Genomic DNA, 24,605 nt, shown 5'->3' on the forward strand with positions numbered 1-24,605 from the left:
TCGCCTGGTACTGAGTGATCCTCTCAAATCCTGTACAGACTAGCCCACAGTCTACAAAGCCTAGTCAAACCATGTAGATGCTTTAGTCTTGATAACTTCCCCACTAAGATCCTGGGTGATATAGATATTTTGAGGTTGTTCTGAAGAAAGCCCTTTGTAAACCTTAAAGCCCTATAGAGATGGATTGGTATCATAAGAGCAGTCAGAGTCAACTCTTCCCCAGTCACTGACTGGCCAGGGTGGAGAAGCGCTTGAAGACGTCCTATGGGGATTGACTGAAGGAGCTGCAGGAGAGAAGGCTTAGCATCAAGCATGATTGCTTTCTTCAAGTATCTGGAGGGCTGCACTGTGGAAGAGACGTGCTTGTCTTGCTTGGCCTCAGAGGCAGAACTAGAAACAGTGGGTGAAAGCGATAGGCAAACTTTAGCTCAGTATGAAAAAGAAATCGTAAGGACCATTTTCTCCTCTCTAATACAACTGCTCCATTGAGACTCACAGAGGGCACTGCCTGCTGGGCTGGCTCCACTAGAGCCCACACCCCTCTCCCTCCTCTCTTCCTGGATTCCAAGTCTGCTGGGGCTGCTTTTTCCCTGTAAGAAGCTTCCCAAGGAAGCTGTGATGTCTGGCTCAGTAGACCTTCCAGCGTCATAGCTCAACACTTCCATCTGCTGGACAGATGCAATTACTATTTCAACACGAGGAGAGAATCCCACTTCCCCTGACCATCACCATGCTCCGTGGCCATCCTGAGGCCCTGCTGCTTCCATAGTTCAGTATCTCTACCCACCCCTTCTCTGCAGCACCTCCTCTTAGGAACAGCCTGCCCCTGCTGGCCCTCCTTCAAGTCTTGTAAATTCCAATCTTAAAAACATATCCTCCGGATAAGACCCGGCGCGTCAGCCATTGATGTGAATAAAAGAGACCTGCTCATTTTAGTTGGCCTGAAACTCACCGTAAGCCAGCTGGGTGGCAACAGCTGCTAAGGAAGAAGGCTTAGGGGATCTTCAGCTACCATCATAGAACTGTAATGAAAGGGACCACACTCAGTACCCCAGGCAGTTTTCTGCTATCAGTTATAAACAAGTTGTGGATATACTTTTACAAGGGACAGAGAGGATCTGGAACAACCCCAGAAGAGGGAGACTGGGATGGTCTGAAAATGGTGCCTCACAGAAGGACGGGCAGAGGAGCCAAGAATGTTTAGCTTACGGAAGAGATGACTTGGGGGAACTCTTGGATATTTGGAGACCAGCACCTCCAGATGTCTGAAGGGTGGTCACATGGGAGGGGAAGCAGACATTCTGTGTAGCTCCTGAAAGCCAAATTACGAGTAGTGTGTAAGTGGGGCATCACAGAGAGGTAGAGTTCATGGAGTCATAATATATCCTGGATCTAAAGTTAGAAATGACCTTAAAAGTCATCTAGTCTGACATCCTCATTTTACAGATGAGGAAACTGAGGCCCAGACTGACCTGCCTGAAATCACACAGGTAGAATGCAGCAGCAGAGCCAGGGTATTCAAACCCAGGTCGTCTGACTCCAGATTCAGGGCATGACACCATGCTATTTCTCCCCACCCAAGAGAACAGCCAGCATCGACCTGTCCAACCATGGACTTGGCTGTCTAATGAGACAATGAGCTTCCCTTCTCTGGAAATATAAATACATTTTTTTTGCACAAGGTAGGAGATGGAATTCGGAGTCCGTTCTGATCCCAAGAGTCTGTGGTTAGTACAGGTTATCAAGACAGTCACACACCACTCGGTGCCCATTCCTCCCAGGGCTTTTCAGGAGTTGTTTTTGTTTTGATCCTTCTCTATATCCCTCATGTTCCTCAAGGCACAATTGGACACTTAGACCCTAGGCAGCAGGGTTGACCTTCCTGGCCTCTGGCCTTTCTAGAAATTCATCTCACTAAAAACTGAACTGACCTGGCTGATAGGAGTAGCCTGAGGCCTGAGAGGCTTCAGCTCCTCCCTTCCCATTAGCTGTGTCAAAACAGGAGTTAACTTCCTTAGCACATGCTCCACGTATGAGAAATTCTGCCCCTTCCCTGACACGTTCAAGAAGCGAGTCAGCAAGAATACTTTCTTCGTGCTGGTCCGGGTAGTGGATGAACTGTGGTAAGCATTCTTGTTCCCTTTGTCTTCAGCGGGGATCGGGATTGAGGACAGAAGGACATGAGCCAAGGGCCAATTCTCTAGACTTTTGGTGTTCCGGGACATTTCCCCCACTGGGAGGGTTTGCCCCTATGTTTGTCCACCCCTTCCCTCCATACCTGGGACTGGCTTCCAGGACGGTAGAGGCTCATTAATAGGGCATGCAAACTATGATGGCTTTTGATTATTTTTTCCTCTCATTTTTCCTTTTCACCTATCTGCTAGGAATAGAAGCTAAGTGGAGACAGGCCCTGTATCTTTACTGTGTTCATAGTGCCAAACCCAGTAGGCCACATTGCATCCTTTAAAGATACGCTTATGATAATTCAGCCTCTCTAAAACCTGTTCTGTGAGAGGGGATGAAGCTGACCACTCTCAGCCAGAGGAATGAGGCTCATTCTTTCATTTAAAAGAGACTTACTAAGTACCTACAGTGTACAAGGCACTGTGGCAGTGCCAGCCATACAAAGACATCTGCAACAAACACCTGTCTCAAGGAATTCGCAATCTCCTGATGGAAAAACCGTGAACCACATATCTGTGCTACAAGGCAGAATGTGATTAGGAGCAAAGAACTATGAAAATCTTGAGACAGAAGAGATGACTCTGGGTGGGTTGGGGAGGACAGTTAGGACAGCCCAGAAGCAAGAAGTCTGCTTAGGAAGCTATTCTAATCATCTAGGCAAGGAGGGATGAGAGCCTGAAAAAAAGAATTAATTTCCATCATTTCTTATAGCACAATAGTATTCCATTACATTCGTATACCACAGCTTTCTCAGCCATTCCCCAACCTGATGGGTATCCTCTCATTTTCCAATTCTTTCATGCTTTATTTTCTTTAAAGAGTATTTTGTGGTTGTATTTACATGTCATGTGCTTTTGTAGATTGAATCCCCAATATTTTATGCATTTTGTAGCAACTTTAAGCAGAATTTCCTGTCTGTTATTTCCTTTTGGATTTTGTCATTGCAGCATAGAACTATTACTGATTTTTTCGGTAGATTTATTGTGTATTCTACTACTTTATTAAAACTTTTAATTTTCTCAAAAAAAAATAGAATTAATTTCAATGAGGATTGAAGGATGCCAGAAATGCTTCAGAGGTAGCATTGATAGGACTTAGCAATTGATAGCCTATGGAAGATAAGAGGAAAGATTCAAAACTGACTAGGGGCTCGTGTATCTTGGTGACCAAGGGGTCCCTCCTACCCACAGAAGTGGAGAATATGGAGGAGGGCTAAAAACATTGCCCTGCAACTTTCTGAGGTGAAAAAAATCAAAGGTGAGGTGTGATGCTGGAAAAACACGCCAGGTGCCCAAGGGGAAAGATAATCCAAGATGCCCCGGGCCAATCTTGGCAGCCCAGAAACTCCTGCTGTACTCTTCCGTTCATCATCCTCACCAACGCAAGTGTAATCTCCCTGACAACTCTGATCACATCTCTCCTCTCCTCAGAAGCCTTCACTGGCTTCCCATTGCCTTCCAAATAAAGCATACACTTCTCCTGTTATTCAAAGCCCCCAGTGGTCTGTCTACAACATTGCTTTCCCACTTTATCTACCATTGCTCCCCTTCACATAATCTGTCATTAAGCCAAACTGGACTATTTACTTTTTGTACTCTTTCCTGTCTCCTTTGAATGAATGAGTGAATGAGAATATATTAATCACGTACTAAGTGCCAGGCACTTTGTACCTTTACTCACCCTGCCCCACACCCTTGCTCCCATGCCTTGAAAGGTTTCTCCTCTTCCCTCTCCACTTTCCGCTGTTCGAGGACCAACTCTTTATGTCCCTTTTTATCTTTGTACCCACAGGGTCTTGCACACTGTGAGTATTTAATAAATGTTCTGTAAATTGAATTGACCTAAGTAGCCACTGAGAACTGTTTGAAGTCGAATTGAAAGTAGAAGCAGTAAAGGAAGGAAGAGGAGAGGAAAACCCCAAAACCCAAGACACCCCAGCATTGCTGGCTCTGTTGATTACTGCCCATGTGATCTTGGGCAAATCATTTCCCCTCTCTGGACTTCAACTGTAAAAAGAGGATGCTCGCTCCATGACCGCAGAGGTCCTTCCCAGCTGTAGATCCTGTGTGCACCCTAATCCTCAGTTTATCTACAAACATTTTTTTTGACAATGCAGTTGTTGCCCTGCCTCTGATTTCAAGGTGAGCCCCTCCCACAGAACCCTGTGCCACTCAAGGTCTGTTTCTCTTACTGTCACCACACTTATGAATGCCCCCAGTGACTTTGATTGTTTCTCCTGGGAGGCTAGTCTTGGGCCCCAGGGGCCATCTTGGCCGTTTCTTTGAGACATATAGATGTCCGTAGGTCATAAGTGACTCTGCGCTTGCTTGCTCTGAGTGATGTGGGTCTCTTTATCACACCTCAGCCTGGTGGAATTGACCGAAGAGATTCTAAAGCTCCTGATGGAGTTAGTGTTTCGGTTAGTGTGCAGTGGGGAGCTGAGCCTCGCCCGAGTTCTCCGGAAGAATATCTTGGACAAAGTGAACCAGAAGAAGATGCTAAAGTGTGCAAACTCTGACCAGCCCCTGGCTGCTCGAGGAGTGGCCGCCAGGTGAGGAGATTGGGCCCCCCTGAGCAAACCCTCCCCAGCCTGTTCCGAGGGCTCCTGTTCGCTGAATCCTCCAGATCACTAGTGCGTGAGCCAGGGGAGAGCCGCACAGTACACTGGATTGTGAATCAAGAGACCCGAGTTCAGATCCTGGCTTGGTCACATCCCACCTGGGTGACCTTGTGCCAGTCACTTAGCCTCACTGGGCTTCTCCTTCCTCAGTTATAAAATGAGAGAGTTGAACTTGGTGTCCTCCAAGATCCCTTCCAGCTCTCAAACTGAGCCATCCATCTTCGCATTTTCAGCAGCCTTTTCCCACCCACATTTCCATCTACTGCCCCCTCCACCCCAAATCCTGCATGCTAAGACTTAAGTGCTTTAGCAAGCCTGCCGCAAGGTTCCCCTAGAGACCAATCCCTTGTGTTTCCCAGACTGCCGGTCCTAGAACATCCTGCTACTTTGGGGGTTTTGTCGTATAGTTACTGTCCCTGAGAGGAGAAGTCAGCCCCTTGCTCAGGGTCACACAGCTGGTCTGGGAGAGGCAGAACTTCAACCCAGACCTTTCTGACTTCCTCCCAAGCTAGACCTTGATCCATTCCACCACGGGCCTGCCCATATAGTAACTACTAGATTACTGTATTAGCACCCCTACAATGAGTTCTCTTCTAAAGGAAGTCTACACAGGGTGTCCCAAAAAATCTTAGTGCCGCCTTAAGCACTGATAACACTGCACTAATACTTTTGCAACACCATGTATATATGTGTTCATTATGTATACACCAAAAAGTAATTAAACAAATTTACTGTAAAGATATATTTACAACCTGTATTTGTAGAGGATGTTTCCTTATCTGGAAGCTCCTTATACCAGTGAGATCCCAGATCCCACCTCAATTGCTGTTAATTTTTATGAACAGTGATCAGGAAGGTGGTTGAGACCCATTGCATCCCCCAGAATACTAAACTGTATTGGAGGAGTGAGCACCTCCACAAAGTTACCTCTCCCAGTCAATTTTCCCTCAGCTATGTGGAGACTATCAGAAAGGACCAGGTAGGCTGGAATCAAACCCTGAATCTTGAGGGAAGAGGAGGCAGGTTTCTCTTTTTCTGAAGTGTGAAGCAGTAGAGAAGACACCATGCCTTAAAACAACCACAAACCCAAGGTCAAGTCACTTGTTCCACTGAGCCTCTATTTGCCCCATCTTTGAAATGGACAAGTTGGATTAGATCTTGTCTGTGTCCCCATCCAGGCTTAACATTTTAAGTCCCTTCCCATCCTAACCTTCTGCATCTCCAGGTCTGCTAACACTGACTCCTTGCCCCACCTCATCTCTTTCAGACCTGGGACTCTGCACGACTTCCACAGCCATGAGATTGCTGAGCAGCTGACGCTATTAGACGCTGAGCTCTTTTATAAGATAGAGGTACGGAGCCCAGACCTGGTCTTCAGAGGAGGGAGGGGAGAGCCCACGGGAAGACTGAAGCCAAGCCTGGGACTGTCCCATCCCTTTGGAGCAGGTTGTGAGCTGTCAGGGAAGGGCTGGGCAAGGCTCACTGAGTCTCAGGGAAAACCAAGGTGTTCGAGCTATCAGATTTGTTTCATATTTCCTTTTTACCTTTCAGATCCCAGAAGTTTTGCTTTGGGCGAAAGAGCAGAATGAAGAGAAGAGCCCTAACTTAACGCAGTTTACTGAGCACTTTAATAACATGTCCTACTGGTAAGGAGGGACACGGGGCATCTTCACCTTCATTTCTCTGTCTGTTTCACAGACCCGCATCCCGTGAGCCACCTGCTGCCAAACTTGGGTGCATATGCCCACTTGGGAACACTTTGAAAGAATTATGAAGTGACAGCACTTATTATTTTGAAATTTTTTCTAATTCCCTGAATGAAACTACCTTTTAGGCATGTAATTCTCAGAACAAGGAAACCAAAGCCAACCTGACCAGACTAGCCACCCCCTAAATAGAATAGGCTTCCGTCTCTGTAAACAAGGGAAGGACACTCAGCCATTCCGTGGATTGTGATTCTGTTTAGACTTCCATTTAAGACTTTCCTTTGGGGTTCTTAGTGCTTGGGAGTGTATTTACATTTCAGAACTGGAAACCCAAAGTTTAACTGACCTTAGAGCCCTAAAGAACTTCCTTTCCTCTCAATGAAGGGTTGGTCTTAACCTGGAGCTAGGAAGTCAGACATCTAGACATCTTTAAACCACTGACAGATAACTACTTTCCATTGCCAAGGCATCTCATTATCTTCATTTGAAGAATGGACCTATTCTGAGTGAAGATAACCAGGCCAGGGAAGGCCCTTATATCAGAAAAGGATTTTGATCTTAAAGAATGCTCCAAGATGGTGTATCTTAACCTGGGGTCCATGGACAATATGTTTCTCTGCATTATTCTTCCAATACATTTTCTCCCTTACTGGCTTGTAAATTTCTCAAGAACAGGGGTGGAATCTTCTCTCTGTCTTTCTCTCTCTCTTTTTTTTAATCCCTTTTATGAGGCTTAATGTAGTGTTCTTTGCCAATCAGGCTTTCAGTCAATACCAGATGGTTGAGTGGATGAATGAAAGGAAGGAGGGACAGATAGATGAAGGCTTAGAAAGAGAGATGGAGGGATGGATGGATAGATGGGTGATCTTAAGAAGGACAGCCAGTCACATCTCTGCTGATTGGAAGCCCAGAATCAAAATCAATTTAGGAGTGACCTGGGTCTCCTTTTTACTCCAATGTCATAGGGTTCGTTCAATAATAATGCTGCAAGAAAAAGCCCAGGACAGAGAACGGCTGCTTCTGAAATTTATCAAGATCATGAAGGTAATGAAGGCTTAGCTGTAGCCTACATTGCTTATTCTTTAAAACGGCCCTTTGGGTTGCACGAAAGTTTTTCGTTGCTAGGCGGTCCCCCCCCCCATAACAAAGGCTTCTTTCTTCTTGTAGCACTTGAGGAAGCTAAATAACTTCAACTCCTATCTGGCCATCCTTTCAGCACTGGACTCAGCGCCCATCAGAAGGCTGGAGTGGCAGAAACAGACCTCAGAGGTGAGCTAGGACAAGGGCCTCTGCATGTGGAGTTTTAATAATCATCAAGTAAGAAAGCAGCCAGTCATTCATCCATGGCCTTACTATACATCCACAAGGCATTCCTGAGTAAGATACAAGCCCAGCCCTCTGGAGGCTAAGCTTTGAGCCTCCCTCAGTGCCTAGCACAACGCCACACGGTCAGCACTTAATAAGTGGTGGTAGTGTTTGAAGGACAAAATAGAGAATTTCTGGTTGTTTTCATCTTCAATGATGAATTTTACTTATTGAGTCAGCAAACATTTATTAATTAAGCACCTGCAAGCCACCAGGAATGCAGAGACAAAAATTTATAAGACACAGACTTACTCCTTGTGACCATGGTCAAGTCTCTTCACCTTCCCAGGCCTCAGTTTCCTCATCTGTAAAATAGGTAGTCCCTGAAGTCCCTTCCAGCTCAAAAGCTGTGATCCTATAATAAAGAGCTTACAAGATAGTATGTAATTTTCAGAATCTCTCTTTACGCAGTGAATTCATTAAGCAACAGGCATTTATTAGTAGAACCAAGTACTGTTATAGAACACAGTCCATACAAAGTCAAAAGAATGAAACAGGCCCTGCCCTTAAGGAGTTTTTTTTTTTGGAGATAATGTATAAATAAATACTCCCAAAAGAAGGTATTGGGGGTGGGGGTGCAGCATGCGAGAAGAGTAGTGAGAGAAGTAAAGAAGGAGTAAAGGGGAGAAGAATCATGTATGGCCTCATGTAGGAGGTGGTTTTGTGCTGAACTTTGAGGGAAACTAAGGTTTCTAAGAGACAATGGAGAGAAAGGACAGCAGTGAACCACAGCGCCTAGCACGTTGTAGGCATTTAATAAATACTGCTCGATTGAGTGAATCAGTGAGGTTGCCTGGTTTCATCCTAATCCTAAGGCACGCAGACCACCAGCCCTGCCCAACTGAACGTTCTTGCAAATCAGCCAGTATTCAGTGAGGTCAGATCAAGACAAGATCATTTCCAGCTGAGAGAATTGTTAAGATGGTAAGATTTAGAGCTGGAAGGAATTATAATCATCTGGTCACAGATACTAGAAAATCCTAGATTTTAGAGCTGGAAAGTTGCTCCAACCCCATTACAAATGAGGAAACTGAAGGGCACAGGAGGTGAAGGGACATGACTGTTATCACTGAGGTAGCCTAGCAGGGATGTGAACCTGGGGCCCCCAATTCCCCATCCTGTGCCCTTTCCACCACAGCATGTTGGACTCCTATGTGCCAAACGCTGGGCTAAGCACTGGAGATACAAAGACAGCCCTTCCCTTAAGAAGCTTACATTCTGTGGGAAGCAATGCAATCAGCCAGTCAATCAATAAGCACTAACTTATTAAGCACCTACTAAGTGCTGGTCACTATGCTAAGTACCAGGGTGCAGAAAGAGGCAAAAGACAGTCCCTGCTCTCAAGGAACATATAATCTAATAGGAGAGACCACAAGCAAACACATAATTATAAACAACTATATGCAGGAAATGATGAGAAGAGGGAAGGCACTAGGATTAAAAAGGGTTGGGAAAGGCTTCCTGTAGAAGATGGATTTTTGGTTGGGACTTTAAGGAAGCCAAGAGGCCAAGATGAGGAGGAAGAGCATTCCAGGCATAGGGGACCAGCTGGAGAAAATGCCAGGAGTCAAGAGATGTCACTGGATTTAATAGTGAGTTTCGGGTAGTAAGGTATAAGAATACTAGAAAGGTGTAGGGGAGAGTATCTTTGAACACCCAACAGGATTTTGTATTTGATTCTGTAGGTGATAGGGAGCCACTGGAGATTCTTGAGTAGGGAAGTGACATGACTGGATTTGCGCTTAATTTCCCAGGTAGAAAGCGGTAGCATCGGGGGGGACCAGGATGGGCCTCATGTAGGATGTGGTGCTGGCCTGAGAGCTCTGAAGAAAGTGAGGGATTCTGTAGAGTGCCACTGAGGAGGGAGCACTTTCCAGGCATTGGGACCTCCCCGTGCAGAGGCACTGGAATAGAAGATAGAATGTTGTGGATGAAGAGCAGCAGTGAGGCCAGCTTGGCAAGAACACGGTATACATGAAGGAGTGTAATGTAAAGCAGGCCTGGGAAGAGCTTGATGTACAGAATGGCCCAGAGCAATGGGTATTTGATCCTAGAGGCGGTTGGAAGCCACTGAGGTTTCTTGAGCAAGAGAGCAACATAGTCAGACCTGCACTTCAATAATATCAATTTTAAGGGCTGTGTAGAGTTTGAATTAGAGAGGAGAGACTGGAGGCCAGTTAGGGAGCCACTGCAGTAGTGGATTTAAATGGAATTAAATGAGGGCCAGAATGACAGAAGATGGAAAGAAGTAAAGCTTCATTGATACAGGTCTCATCTCCCCAACTAATGATACTTCACAAGGGCAAACATTTTCTTTTTCTTCTTGTTTTATCCCCTCACGGCATCTAATAACAGTGCCCTACACATTATAGGTCCACACTAAAGAAATGAATGAATGAACGCATTGGCTGTCATTGTAAAAAGATAGCCCTACCAGCTTATCAGTGGAATATGTTTCTAGAATGGTGATGGGCCTTTATTAGTCCAGCCTCATTCTCTGTCTCAGTACCCCCTTGTGACCAGTGGTAAAGCAACGGCTACAGGGATGCCTGGGGGTGAGGAGCACTGCTTATGTCCGTGGAGCAGAGCAGTACCAGCTGGCCCGTGCAGCAACTAGACCCACAATTTCATGAACATCAAGCTCTGAATGGCCAGTCTTTGCCTCTTGATAACAGACAAGCCTGGTTCAGTTACACTGAAGATTTTGACCTGAGAAGATGTTGAATCTTACTTGGCTTATTCCTGGACTTGTAGCATGCCAGAGCTGGAAGGTATCTTAGAATCAGAATGTAGGATGTGAAACCCAGAGGGACCTTGGCCAGCTGTCACACAGACAAGAAAATTGAGGATTCAGAAGATCATTTGTCTTGCCCAAGGTTGTCCAGCTGGTTAGTAACCGAGCCAGAACTGGAAGCTCATTCCCAGTGTGGTGCTCCAACTACTACACCGTGCTGCTTTTTCATACTCCCCTCTTTGTCCTGTGTCCCCTCTAGGGCCTGGCTGAGTACTGCACTTTGATTGACAGCTCTTCCTCCTTCCGAGCCTATCGGGCAGCTCTTTCTGATGTGGAGCCTCCCTGTATCCCATACCTGTGAGTAGCATCTTCCTCACACTCAGAACTTCCTCTTTGGAACAGGAGAGACATTTACCGGCATCCCTTCCTGAATAAAAACCCTGAACAACAGCTTACGACCAAGAAGTTTGAACCTCTAGATAAGAATCTTTCTCCAGTGGAAAGGGCCCTATGTACCAGCTTTAACATCACTAAGTACTTTCTTGAATTTCCCTCTGTGATTACTAAATATCTGCAGACTGTTCCTCCAAGCTAAGATGGTGCCACAGAGAGAATTGCCTTCCCTCGTCATACTGAAGCCAGGTGGCTCTTTCAGTGCAATCTGCCCCATTGGGGCCCCACAAAAATCCAAACATCCAGACCCTCGGGTGAGGGAGAGTATAGCTGTGGTACACAGGACTGAGCTCTCCCTCGTGGCGGAGGTGTAGATAGCTAATCCAATCATTATTACTCATATAATCCCTCCTCCAACTTCTTTCATCTTACTTTATTGGTAACTTGTTTCAACGCATCATTCAAACCTCTACATAATTCCCATTGCATCCTCTAAAACAAATAAAAGTGATTGCAATTGATAGAACATGCAACTTTCCTGTTCCTTAAAAGAAAGGGGTAAGTATATTTCTAAATGAAAGTCCAGTATGTAAGTAAGGTAATCCAATGTGGTTGTTTTTCCAAATTTTGTTGCCATTTAAAGTTGTCTCCATTTATGTGGAGTAGGGAGTAATCATTTATATAGCACCTACTATGTGTCAGGCACTATACTAACCACCTTACCAATTCATCTCACTTGATCCTTACAACAATCCTGTGAAGTAGATGCTATTATTATCCCTATTTCACAGTTGAGGAAACTGAGGCAAACAGAAGTTAAGCGACTTGCCCAGGGTCACACAGCTACTAAGTGTCTGAGGCCAGATTTGAACTCAGGGCTTCCTGACTCCAGGTCCAGTGCCCTATCCACTGTGCCATCAGTTGCCTGAAATAAATGTATATATTGTTCTTTTTGACTCTGCCTTGTTCACCCTGTATCACTTCATATATATTTTCCCATTATCTCTTTGAATGCTTCCTATCTGCTGTTCCTTATGACACAGTAATTCCATTCCCTTCATCTATCCTAATTTGTCTGGCCATTTCCCAGTCATTGAACAGTTTGTTTCTAGTTTTTTGCATTTACAAATAGCTCTGCTTGGAATCTTTTTTATACAGATAGGTCTTTTCTTGTCAGTCATTTCCTTGGGGTATGAACTCAGCAATGGGAGGTTGGGCCCAGAAACTATGGCCCATTTTCTCACCTTTCTTGCATAATCATTGGGCCAGTTCACAGCTCCACTGACAGTGAATTACTGGGCCTGTTTTCCCTCATCCTTGCGCTATAGAATTTTTTCATCTTTTGTTGTCTTTGCCTCATTTATGAGTGTGAGATGACAAATGAGTTTCCATTTTCTTTTCTATGATTATTAACAATTTTGAACACTTTCTGGACAGTTGTTAATATTTTACATTTCTTCTTTTGAGAACTGTTTTTTTGTATTCCATTATCATTTATTGTGAACCCCTCCCCCACCTTACTTTCAAACCTGATTTCAACAATTAAATGGGAAAATCATTCTACTTAATTGTTCACTTATTCGTAGGCAGTCACAGATAGCCCATAAAGTGGTTACCACTACAAGGATATAATTACTTCCCTGTAGTCGAGCCTGTGTGAGCTTGACAAGAACTCCTGAGTTATGAATAGTAGCTAAGCCCTTTATTTACCAACCAGGACCGTGGGCTCCTCTCAGTCAGGACTGAGAGGCTTCAGCCTCTCAGAGGGACCTCATAGAATTTAGAACTGGGAAATACCTTAGAGAGCTTCTAGTCCAGCTCCTCATCTTACAAGGAGGAAATTGAGGCCTGGAGAGGTCAAGTGAACGTCTCATGGTCACTAGCAGAGAGAAGATTCCGACTCCAAATGGGTGGCGGAGGCTGCTACTGCTGCTAGACAAGGCGATTGAGATTCAGGAAAGCTATGTGAAGAAAACGAAACTCCCAATTTGATGGACAAAGAATATGTACAAGGGGTAGATATATAAGCAAATCCATCCATTACTCTTTTGGTGTCACAAAAATAGGCAGGGGCTGCCCACCACAGAGTTTTGTTTTGGATACAAATTTCTTTCTTTCTTTTTTTAAAATTAATTAATTAAAAATAAATAATGAATAAATATAACCAATTAAAATAAATAAACTTTAACAAGAAAATAAGGATTTTCTTTTATTATCAGCTCAACAAATATGAGTATTTCAGTATACAAAGAACAGAAAACAGGATTGCCTATGAAGCTGAATTTCCATTTAATTCAGCTTGGGGTTTCTTTTTAAGTATAGATTATATTTAGAGAGGGAGCTGTTAAATAGTAAATTGAGAACTGGCTTCCAAGCCAGGAAGATCTGGATTTAAGACCCACCTCTGACACTTACTGGCTGTATGACCCCGGGCAAGTCACTTAACCTCTCAGTGCTCTGGGCAGCTGTCTCAAGATTGTAAGCTGAAGGAAAGGTGCTAATCTGTGTTGGTAGAGAGCATTTACTGTTGCACTGAGCTCACAGATCCAATCCCCATCCTCATGTTACATCTAACATGGTGGTAACAAAACTGCCCTGCTTGTCTCTCTCCTTCTGAATATTATCATACTCTCTTCTGTATATTTGTTAATATTTCATTGCCACTCCATTTTTAAAAATGTCTTTTGTGCAGCACTACCCACCAGTTAATTCATTAAACCACCCCACCACCGCCATCCCACCTGTCCCAGCCCTCATGGCAGCTTCCACAGATCATCTATTACAAGCACTTTGTTTGCACAGAACTTGTAAATCAGGTTGGCCCTTCACACTAACGAAATGCCTTGTTGATCATTCTAGGGGCCTGATTCTGCAGGACCTCACCTTTGTTCACCTCGGAAACCCAGACTACATTGATGGGAAAGTGAATTTTTCCAAACGTTGGCAGCAGTTCAACATCCTGGACAGTATGAGATGTTTCCAGCAGGCGTAAGTTCTGACATTAACCCCCCACTAGTCATCACCCCCTAATGCTTCCAAGATATCCTCCGGGACAGCTCCTCCCATCACCAATGCAGGGCCCAAACTCTCCACACCTTCTTTGGGGGATATTATTTCATGAGTGTCTGCAGCCTAAAGGATCATCACCGGATGGCTGTCCTCATGGGAAAAGCCTTTTTGGTCTTAGCAACACTTGTCCTCAGTCTTGGTCTGTGGCTGGGCCTGGCCCTGAAGCTTTTCTAGCTTGGTAGTCCTAGAGAACTGTGCAGTTCATAAAGCATTTTTCATATGTGTTATTTCACTTGATCCTTGTAACTCAGTGCAGGTAAGTCATTTGGGTAGGTGTCATTTTGAAAGGACTGCATGAGATAGTGGTAAAACCAGTAAACTGGGAGTCAGAAGCCTTAGGGTTTAAGGGGGAGTCACAGAACTGGAAGGGACCTCAGAAACCAATCCCCCCCTCTGAGCAAAAAGAATTCCTTTATAGGACACTAAACTATAGGCACTGGTTGAAGATTTTCATTGAGGGGGACACCCCTCCCCATTATCTCCCAAGGCAGCCCATTCCACTTTGGGGCAGCTAACTGTTAAAAAATTTTCCCTAAATTAACCTCTATACAATATCCACCTGTTCTTCCTAGTTCTTTCCTCTGGATCCAAGTAGAACAAGTCCAGTGTGACAGCTTTTGAAATACCTGAAGATAGGCATCACGTCTCTGCCTCTCTTCTCTTCTTCAGACTAAGCATCCCCATTATGACTCTGCACCATGCTCTCTCCAGTGTCCAGAGCCTTTCTGAAAATGTGGTGGCCAAAACTGAGTCCAGCCCTCCAGATATGGTCTGATCAAGGCAAAGTCCCCGGGCACGCTGCTCTCCCTGTTGCCAGAGGCTCTGTCTTTCTTAATATAGTCTAATCTTGAATTTTCTTTCTTGTCATTCCTGTTGGCTAATCGAGCTTACAGTTCCTTCAAGACCCCTATCTCTTTTTCTGATGAACCATTGTCCAGCCATATCTCTCCAATCTTATACTTACAAAGCTGATTTTTTTTTAACCCAGGTATAAGATTTTATGTTTGTCCCCATTAAATTTCATCTCAAATACAATCCACCATTCTATTCTCGTCTGTCATCTTTCTGGATCTCGGTCTCTCATCCAACTTGTTAGATGCCCCTCCTTGCTTTGTGTCGTTTGCATGTTTTGTAAGCGTGCCGTCTCTCCTTTTATCCAAGTAACTGATAAAATGTGAAGGGGTGCAGATCTAAGTGCGTGACCCCGGAACACCCCACTGGAGACTTCCTCCCAGCCGTTAGTGACTGCTCTGTGGGTCCGGCTCAACAGTCAGCCTGTCCCAAGTTCACCTGATGGTACTCCCATGTGGCCCACAGCTCTCCATCTTTTCCAAAAGAATAGAGTGGTGCTCTTCTTTGTTAACGCTTTGCTAAACCCTGGTCAACTCTAGAGGGAGACAACATGGTGTAATGGAAAGAACACAGTCTCGAGAGTCAAGACCTGAATTCAGATCCCGACTTACTACCTTGTGTGACTTGTGCGAGTCACTCAACTTCCCTTGGCCTCAGTTTCCCCTTCTGGAAAATGAAGGAATTGGACACGACAGCCTGTCAAGTCCTTTCCACCTCTAGCTCCGTGGTCCTGTTATGCCGTGATCTATCTCTCACATTCCTGGCCAGGATCGCCCAGTCTGGTGAACCTTGGAGAGAAATAAATGAGATTTGTGCGGCGTGACTTTTACTTTGAGAAACCGTGGGGTTTTTTCATTTTTGTGATTTCCACTTCCATTTCTAGATGTTCGCTAACAATCCCTTTGAATAATACATTTCAGAATTTTGCCAAGCAGCAAAGTAAAGCTCACAGGACTCTAGTTGGACAACTGTTCTCTTTCCTTTTGAAAATCGGGAAAACATTTGCTTTCCTCCCAGATATACAGTTGGTGTTGGTATCCTGTTCTCTGTGATGTTCAGAGATCACTGGCATGAGCTCAGCAGTCACATCTGCCAGGTCTTAAAAAAAATAAAATGAAGAAAATCTTACTGGCATCTTTTGTTGTGACACTGCAGTGTGACACCAGCATACCTCCAGGACATATTATCCAGTGTACCTTCCCAGCATACCTCCGGTATACCTTATACAGTGCATCTCCCAGTACATGTTCCCAGTATACCTCCCCAGCAGCAAACCATCCTTTACAACAAAGAAAAATAGACGAGCAAAACCAGTAGACTCAGTGACCACACTGCTAGATCCTCTCCCCCCACTTTCTGCCTGAGAGAAGGAAGTCCTGCTTTATCAGTTGTTATCCAGTAGCAGGACTGATAATTAGAGTTCATCAAATTTGGATCCCTTTTGGTGATGATTCAGTTTACACTGTTGCCATTAATGTGCGTATGGTTCTCTTGGTTCTGCTTACTTCACTCTGTATCAGTTTATATAGGTCTTCTCATGTCTCTCTCAATTCCTCATTTATTTTCTTGTGGAGCAATAATATTCCATTTCATTCGTGTACTACAGTTTGTTCATCCTTTCCCCATTCATTGGGTACTCACTTTTTTTTTTCTATTTGTTTGCTACCACAAAAGAGACTGCTGTGAATTCATGGGAGCCTTTCTTTCTGTCTTTGACCTCCTTGGGATATATGCCCTATAGTGAAATCACATCTGCCAGTCTGTTGCATACCCAAGGGAGTAGTTCATCAGAGCCAAGTGATTTCAACTCATAAAAGGCACATAATGTGCACCTTACTTATCTTGGGTATCAAATCACTGTTGGCCATTTTTGTTCTGCCCTTTTCAGTCCAAACACCGTTTTCCTTAGCAGTGAAATCAGAAACAGAATTCAAGTTGACCAATTCTGCCTTCTCTCCACCATCCAGTGTCCATCATCCCATCGACCCCAAGCAGTGAAGTGATTCTGTCCGCTTCTTTCTTCTTCTTTTCTTCAGTGTAGCTTAGAAAAACAAAAGCCTTTGTGCTGACCATAACTATCTTCCCCAGACTCCACTCATGCCATACTTGAACACTCTGGCGATTATTCCTACAAGGCCGTGTAACATGTGTTTGTACTCACCCACCATTCTCTGTCCTTGCCTCCATTTTCTATCCACATCTTTTTCAGATCTGGCTTGGGTGGTGAGTTCCCTGGGCATCCACAATAGTATCTTTAGACTACTCCCAGCTTTCCCTCTCACTGAAATTGTTTTCCATTATAGCTTCAGAATTTCATTCTTAAACTTCTCATCCCTTCCTGGGCTGACTTCCCCTGTAAAATTTTAGTTTATCAGCACTTAGCTATCTGTTCTCTGAACTTTTTGAAATCTGCCCACTCGGATCTATCCAGAGTGCATTCCCATATTTCTGTCCTCTGCCACAAATCTCAAGGGAGAGTCATCACTTCCTCCCCAGGTCCCCATCACTCTCCCTTTCGTCACCAGTCTCTCCTTCTGGATGGCAGATCCAGAATACGACCTGCTTTTCCTTTGGAGACATGAAATGACTGCATCACAGACTCTTGAGCCATTGCTTCCTCATTTCAAAAGCAGAGGTAATACTACTTCCCCTTCTTCCTCGCAGCCTGGTAGTGAGAAAAGCACTTCTTAAATCTTTACATGTCCCTACAAATGTGAGTCGTCATCACCATTGTCATTGGTATTTCCCCATTTTACAAATTGAGTAAATAGAAGCTCTGGAAATTAAGTGACTTTACTGAGTATCACACAGTGGTGAAATCCTTCCTGCCCCCTAGTGCTGTGCTCTTTTCACTTCTTGGAAACAGGTAGACTTTGAAGCAAAGTTCTTGTAAAGGTTGATGAAAGTATTTCTGGGGGTTTCCTAAGCCTCTTAGAAGCCTTGGGCCAGGGCACTCAGGGAGTGAGATCAGAGAATCTTAGAGAGAGAAAGGCCCTTGGAGGTCATCTCATCCAGCCTCCCACTTAGGACCAGACTCCCTTTGATAGCTTCCCTGGCATTGGTTTGGAGACACAGTCTTCTAGGTTACTTGACTTACCAGATTTCTGCCTTTTTTGTGTCTGGTTTTGCAGACATTACGAAATCCGCAGAAATGAGGATATCGTGAACTTCTTCAATGATTTCAGCGACCACCTGGCCGAGGAGGCCCTTTGGGAACTGTCTCTCAAAATCAAACCCCGGAACATAACACGGCGAAAAACAGATCGAGAAGAGAAAACCTAGGAGGAGGAGCAGTGAGCGAGATTGTCGCTCAAGAGACACACAGAAGGCAGCTATGAGACTGGAATAGACATTTGGGCCTGTTACTGGACAACTCACCCCAGCGGTGAAAAATGATCCTCCACCCCATCCCACCCCTGTTCCCCTCTACCCCCCTGGGTCTGCAAATGCCTGATTCTCAGAGCCAAATAACTTGTGCTTGGGCCTCCTGCCCAGTTGGACAACAGCTCCCAAGCACCCAGGCCAGCCCCTCCAGCCAGTGCAGGAAATTCTTCTCCACATCCACTTCCATTTTTCCTAAATGCAGCCAAGACTTCACTCCATACCTGGAGGGAGGGGACACAGAAGAACTCAGTGACTCCAGCAGATCCCGTTCAGGCTTTGTGACTGGTTTGTGACCTGGTGTTTTCCTTTTCTGGATGGTTGACTGCTTGTCTTCAAGCCCTGTTTAACACTGTGAAGATGCAGTCATTCCAGGCCCAGGCAGCAGAATGAGGGAGGAGCTCCTACCCAAGCCCTCCCCCCCACCTTATATGTCTTTGACTTTCCTGAAAGGACAGAACGAGGGGCTAAGAAGCCTTAACACCCTTGGTGTTAAGGACTGGCCCCCATATAAAAAAAGTTGTGTAGCTTAGGGAGGATCTGGTCTCTTTGTAGAGATTGTTTTTGGGATGTGTGCACAGGCTGACGATAGAATTGAAGAGATACTTTCCCAAATAGCCAGAGTTTGCCCAGTCCCCAAAAAGGGGTCACCATCTGGCTGGGGACAGTGTTGTCATGGTGTCATCTCTTGCCTGCTTCCAGACTCGGCTCTTTAAAAGCAAAGGGTGTCAGACACCTCTCTCTTGTCCCTGTAGATGGTCCTGCACCTTCAAAAAGCTGCTGTGGTCTGGGTTTCCCAGGAGCCAGGACTCCTTAGTGACAGTATCAGTCCTGGCTTCCTGGCCCCTGAGTGCAGGGGCGTATGTCAGTGTCAAAAAGGCTGGATGCCAGGATGAGAAAGTTCAAGAAGTTCTGGTCTAAATCACAAGGCCTTGGAGTGGCTCAGAATGAGATCAGATGCAGGGGAAGCAGCCTATTTGATCAGACAGACAGATGGGTCTGTCTGCAGGGACAGAAAGGGAAACTCTGACCCCCCCCAACACCCCCTTAATACTTTATGATCTTCCCACACTTAAAAGGCGCCTCTTCTGTTATTGATTCCTATGAAGCTTCTTTTAGAAGCCGTGCACAGTCAGGGAGAGGGGCTTGGAGTAAGGCAGAGCTTTACCTTTAAAGAAGGAAATTCTGGTTCAGCTTCAGTTCTTGGAGGCCCGTTTTCTGGAATGAGGGAAGACTGTCTTGACTTGCAGAGTTTGACTGGAGAAGGAGGGATAGGTATGAAGGACATTTCTCGTGTTCTGCTTCTTTCTCCTCACAGTCTGCTGCCAGCCAGCCTAGGACCCTTCCATCTCTGGAGGACTGGGAGCCCCCTCGATGCTGAGTTCTGTTCCGGTCTGCTTAGTGCGTGCCTTAAACTTCACCCTCCATCCTCTCACCACCTCTTCTCTTGCCATTGCATTCCTTCTAGGATACTCCAAGGCCTCTAGGTTTGACTCCACCTCTTCTGGTCCCAACAGAGCCCTTCCTGCCAGGTTTATGTTACACATCAAATCAATTTTTGTCTTTTTTTAGGAAGAATTCTGTTTCTCAACAAGACTCACTGTAGGTGACCCCCTTCCCCTATTTAAGTCATCTAACAGAGAGGAAGAAGGCATGGCTGTTGGAAATAGACATGGTGGAACAACGTAGGTTCCCCAGCTGGTCATTTAACACATCCTGGGTTCTCATGATCTTTGGGGCATTTCTTTGAATCCACATCAGCACTTCTTCCATGCTGCTTATGGAGAACACACTTGGCCACATAGATTGACAATCCAGCACAGACCTTAAGGAAGGAGAGATGCAAACTTATTTGGGGAGAATTTTAGACTTACTATTTAGAGGGAAGGGGGAGTGGGGGAGGGGATGGAAACCCTCTTGGTTAGGCAGAACCGAGGGCATCCCAGTGAAGGGAAAGAATCTTTCAGCAATAGATTCCTGGCTTCTGCTGTTGAACATCTGGTGCATTTTTACAAGCCACGCAGAAGACTTTGGGATGGATGAAACCATGACCTGGAGAGGGGAGGAGTGGGAGTGTGTCAGGTACAGGGGGCTTCATGCAATGTTCCCCCTCCCCAGTGGGACAGTTGAGTGGCCCTCTGGGGCTTTCGCTACTTGCAGCCCCGGTTTTAACATTAATGGAACAAAAAAAATCAACATCTGTTGATTATTTAAACAGATGTGGGCGTTTTGTTTTTTTAGAGACAACCAGGACACTTCATTTTGCTGTCCATCATGGGCCTTTTGGCATCTTTTAACAAGAAGTCGTATTTTTTTTTTTCTGTAAATAGAGAGGAGAGGAAAACGGAATCTGTGAAATGTTGGACAGACCTAGAGCCGTGGTTCTGAGTCACTTTATTATTTAAAGCGTGCGTTGTAGTCTAGGTGGCTTATTAACAGTATTGTTTGTGTGAGGTTTTTTTCCTTTTGTTCTGTTTTCTTTCTCTTTTTCTAAGTTGTCCTTTCATTTCAATCTTTTTCCAGCTTCATTCTCACATCTGCCTCTGGACCCTTGGTTTTGGGGGGAGGGGTTGCCCGTTGAATGTTGGAGTGAGTGTGTGTGTGTGTGTGTGTGTGTGTGTGTGTGTGTGTGTGTGTGTGTACCCCCGAGTGCTTGTGAAAAAAATAGGTGCTGGGGGGGCCAGGGGAGGTCCCGCCTTTGGGTCCTGGGAATGTAAGATGACTCCTGGGCTTCAGAGCGGGCCTATAGGAGTCTCTGACTGCTGGCCCTGACATGTAGTTTTTGAGTTTCTTCCTCAAAAATCAACCTCAAATACCGCGCCCCCCCCCCACCCCCCTTCCCGCAGTCAGCTTCGGCTACAGATAGGTTCTGGTTGCTGGCCTTAATTCCCCAGCACTGAGTTAGGGATCCTCTTTCTTCCCCCTCTCAATTTGGATACTTACATGTGAGCAAGGACCCCCTCATCCTGGCCTGTTTTCTTTGAACCACTCCCCCGTGGTGGGGAGGGTGCAGAGATGGAGAAAAAAGAGGAGGTACATTTTCTCTGTTGTGTCTCTAAGCAAGCTAGGAAAGGTTCCACCCCAGATATGGCCACAGGGTGCAGGGGCCACTCTGCCTGCCCTCCCAGCACCTCTCCTGGCCTATGCCATTTGTGGTCTGAGCCAAGTGCCTTGGTGAGCCCAAATGGCTCAACTGAGCTGTCATAGGTGGAAAGGGATCCATACTCAAGGTGTCCCTGATCTGTGGCCCATTGCATGAGTTCATAGAGTGAGGTGCAGTATTTTTTAATTTATTGGTGAAGATTTGGGCTTTCCTTATACCCCAGTATCAGAGTTCCCCTTCCAGCCTCTACCATTCCCTAGCTCAGTGCCACAGACCAGGGACCGCCATGCGTATTTCATTTCTTACAGGGGAAAGGTGAGAGTTGAGTGGGGGGAGGGAAGTGCTGCCTGAAAGGACAGAAGGGATCAGGCTTCATTGCCTTTCCATACAGGAAGGTGGGTCTCTTCTGCCGCGTACGTGTGCCGGGTAGGGGTAGGCCAGGGGCCAGTGGTGAGCCCATGTTTGAGCTAGAAGCCGCTGGTCTCCTCCTGCCTGTTCCTTTCTAGAGTATCCCCTCCGCAAAGCCCCTTTCCCTCTCCCCATGTTACATTGTACTATATATTCCCTACTAACCCATCCCGATAGTGACATCTCCCTGCAGACATTTCAAATGTGTAACTTTTATGTTAAAGAAAAATAAATACCGATGAAAGCCCCCGGCCTAACGATCATGTTTACAATGCATGCAGCCGTGTGCGAGATTAAAGTGACAATCAAACACCCCTCAGGCTGGGCTTGCCTCCTGTGTTCTGTGGCTCTCCTCTGTCTTGGGTTGACTTAGCGATGGAAGTGTTGGGGGTGCATGGAGAACCACCATTTCTGTGCACTTGTGAGGCCTCCTGGTGGCAGGCAGGTGAGGACTGCCCCGGGGAAGGAGGAAGGGGAAGGGGGAGCTTACGCTGATTTTTGACCCTTAGACGGCCGAACTAGGAGCCATGAGCAGAAGTCACAGGGAGAGGTTTCAGCTCCACGGAAGAAAAAGCCTCCTCCTCCTAAGTAATCCGTATGTGGAATGGGCTGCCTGGGAAAGTGAGGAATTCCTTATTAGTGAAGGCTTCCAGCGGAGAGGATTAACATTTTTCAGTGACATTGTAGGAAGTTCTGAGCCTGAGAAGGCTGTGTGAAAACCAGACAGAAGTCATACAATGTGTCCATAACACTAGGAGGCCCAGTAATAGTCATGGGACACAGGAAGACCTAACATAGGTAACAGTTGGCTTAAATACATGAGTGGAGGCAGCTAGGTGGCTCAGTGGATAGAGCACTGGGCCGGGAAATTCAAATTTGGCTCCAGAAGCTGGCTGTGTGACCCTGGGCGAGTCACTTAACCTCTGTTTGCTCTAATTCAGCAGAGAAGGAAATGGCAAACCACTCCAGTATCTTTGCCAAGAAAACCCCCTACTGGTTCATGAAGAATTAAACACAACTGAACAACTGCACAACACCAAAAATGCCATGGGTTCCATTCAAGTACTTCAAGATGGAATCTAGGAGGGGCCGCCAGGTAGCGCAGTAGATAGAGCTCCAGCCTTGGAGTCAGGAGGGCCCGAGTTCAAATCTGCCGTCAGACACTTGACAAATGCTAGCTGTGTTGCTTAGCCTAGCAAGTCACGTAACCCTGATTGCCTCACCAAAAAGCCAAAAAGAAAAAAAACGCACATACAAGATGGAATCTAGGAATACCCTTTTCTTATGATTTGTACATTCATAGACCACCTGCTGTATACAAAGACCTGCGTTGTGAGAGAGGGTCAGAGGCGTTAGAAGACAGCCCTCCCCTCCACAGAGAGGTTACGGTCTAGAAGAAGAAGCCCAGCACTTCGGTAGTGGTGGGGACCCAGTGCCAGAGGAGTGAGGCAGATGGACCAGCGAGAGGAGATTCATTTGATAAGATGCCTATTCTGATGAATAACCTATGAGAGCCAGGGATTGCCAGGCTGATTTGGCCCAGCTGTGGAGATGCTTTCTGTACATTCGTCATCATTTTTCCCGTGTCAGATGATGCTGCAAGGCTATTTTGGTGGTCTCCAGATAGGATAGAAACTGAGTATGCTTCCCCCTTTTTTAAACAAAAGGAGGAATGATGTGGGGGATGCTCTTAGCTGTCCTGGAATATCTTTATTTTGAGATTTGCTTTTCCATACATCCCATGGTGTATTGGGTAGAGCGAGGAAGACCTGGAAACAAGACGAGGCATTTCTCAGTGCTCTTTGCAGAGAAGAGCGGGCCTGCATTAGTAGAAGGAGCTCCCTGTTTTACAGATGAGAAAATAAACCTGGAGGGGATAAGTGACTTTCCTAAGGCCCCACAGCTAATAAGTGTCTGTGGCAGGATTTGAATCCAGGATGCCAAGTCCAGCTCTTTATATTATGCCATGCTGCCCCAGCTCCAGAGTCCACAAAGGGGGAGCTCACTGTGGGCTAGAATGGTCATGGACCTTCTTGGAGAAGGCAGGACACAATGAAGGGGATGGCATAAAGATGTGCATGGCCCCATTGAGAGCAGTAAAACTGACTGGAGGAAAGGTTTCAGATGGGAGGTAATATTAGAAAGGTCCGGTGGGGCCTGCCCTAGAGGTCCTAGAACAGCAGGCCAAATTGTTTGGATTTTATCCTGTAGGCCAGTGGGTGCCCAAGGGGTGTGTGACCAGAGGACAGAAAGAAGGTCACAGCCAGGCCTCTCCAAGATAACCAGTCATCATACTTTTGTTTTTGTTTTTTTTCCCCCAAAACAACCACACATCCCCCCAGTACTGACCTAACTCTCCTGATTTCATCACCTTCTAAGCCTGAAGCCCTTCTCAGGGCATCTAACCTACCCAAAGGCACCCACTGATGCCTTTGGGAAATACACCACCCACATACTCACTAAGGGGGAAGAGGGGAAATTACTTGATAAGTGCGAGTGATCAAAAACAGTTTGGAGACTAGGTAATCAGTCCAGCGTCCTGGTTGTCCCCCCACCCACCCTCATCTGCATAGCAAGTATATTAAGACCCTGTATTCTGAGGGTGAGGATGAAGCAAGGGAGACCAGACAAGGCCACAGAAACTCTTCCCTTCTCTGAACCCTTGAGCAAAGACGCTAGAAGGGAATGGGTAGAGGACTGAGCTAAGAGTCAGGAAAAAATGAATTCAAAGCCTCCCTCAAGGTGAGGAGCAGATGGGATTGACAGCCCCAAGATAAGTGTGGATCTGAA

General features: G+C 45.8%; 1 protein-coding gene across 2 annotated transcripts in view; it reads left to right on the forward strand.

The window, feature by feature from the left end:
- Positions 1–22,130, forward strand: part of RAPGEF1 (Rap guanine nucleotide exchange factor 1) — a 164,137-nt gene extending 142,007 nt beyond the window's left edge. For both annotated transcript variants that reach the window (XM_027869362.1, XM_027869363.1), the window contains 9 exons: positions 2,031–2,123; positions 4,550–4,735; positions 6,072–6,156; positions 6,356–6,450; positions 7,476–7,554; positions 7,678–7,779; positions 10,869–10,966; positions 13,862–13,990; positions 18,055–22,130. In XM_027869362.1, coding sequence (XP_027725163.1) covers positions 2,031–2,123; positions 4,550–4,735; positions 6,072–6,156; positions 6,356–6,450; positions 7,476–7,554; positions 7,678–7,779; positions 10,869–10,966; positions 13,862–13,990; positions 18,055–18,205 — 1,018 coding nt within the window. In that variant the 3' untranslated portion in view covers positions 18,206–22,130. The remainder of the gene's footprint in view (positions 1–2,030; positions 2,124–4,549; positions 4,736–6,071; positions 6,157–6,355; positions 6,451–7,475; positions 7,555–7,677; positions 7,780–10,868; positions 10,967–13,861; positions 13,991–18,054) is intronic.
- Positions 22,131–24,605: the final 2,475 nt, after the last annotated feature.

The sequence above is a fragment of the Vombatus ursinus genome, unplaced genomic scaffold (genome assembly GCF_900497805.2).
Source record: "Vombatus ursinus unplaced genomic scaffold, bare-nosed wombat genome assembly UNPS02014793.1, whole genome shotgun sequence".
Taxonomy (NCBI): domain Eukaryota; kingdom Metazoa; phylum Chordata; class Mammalia; order Diprotodontia; family Vombatidae; genus Vombatus; species Vombatus ursinus.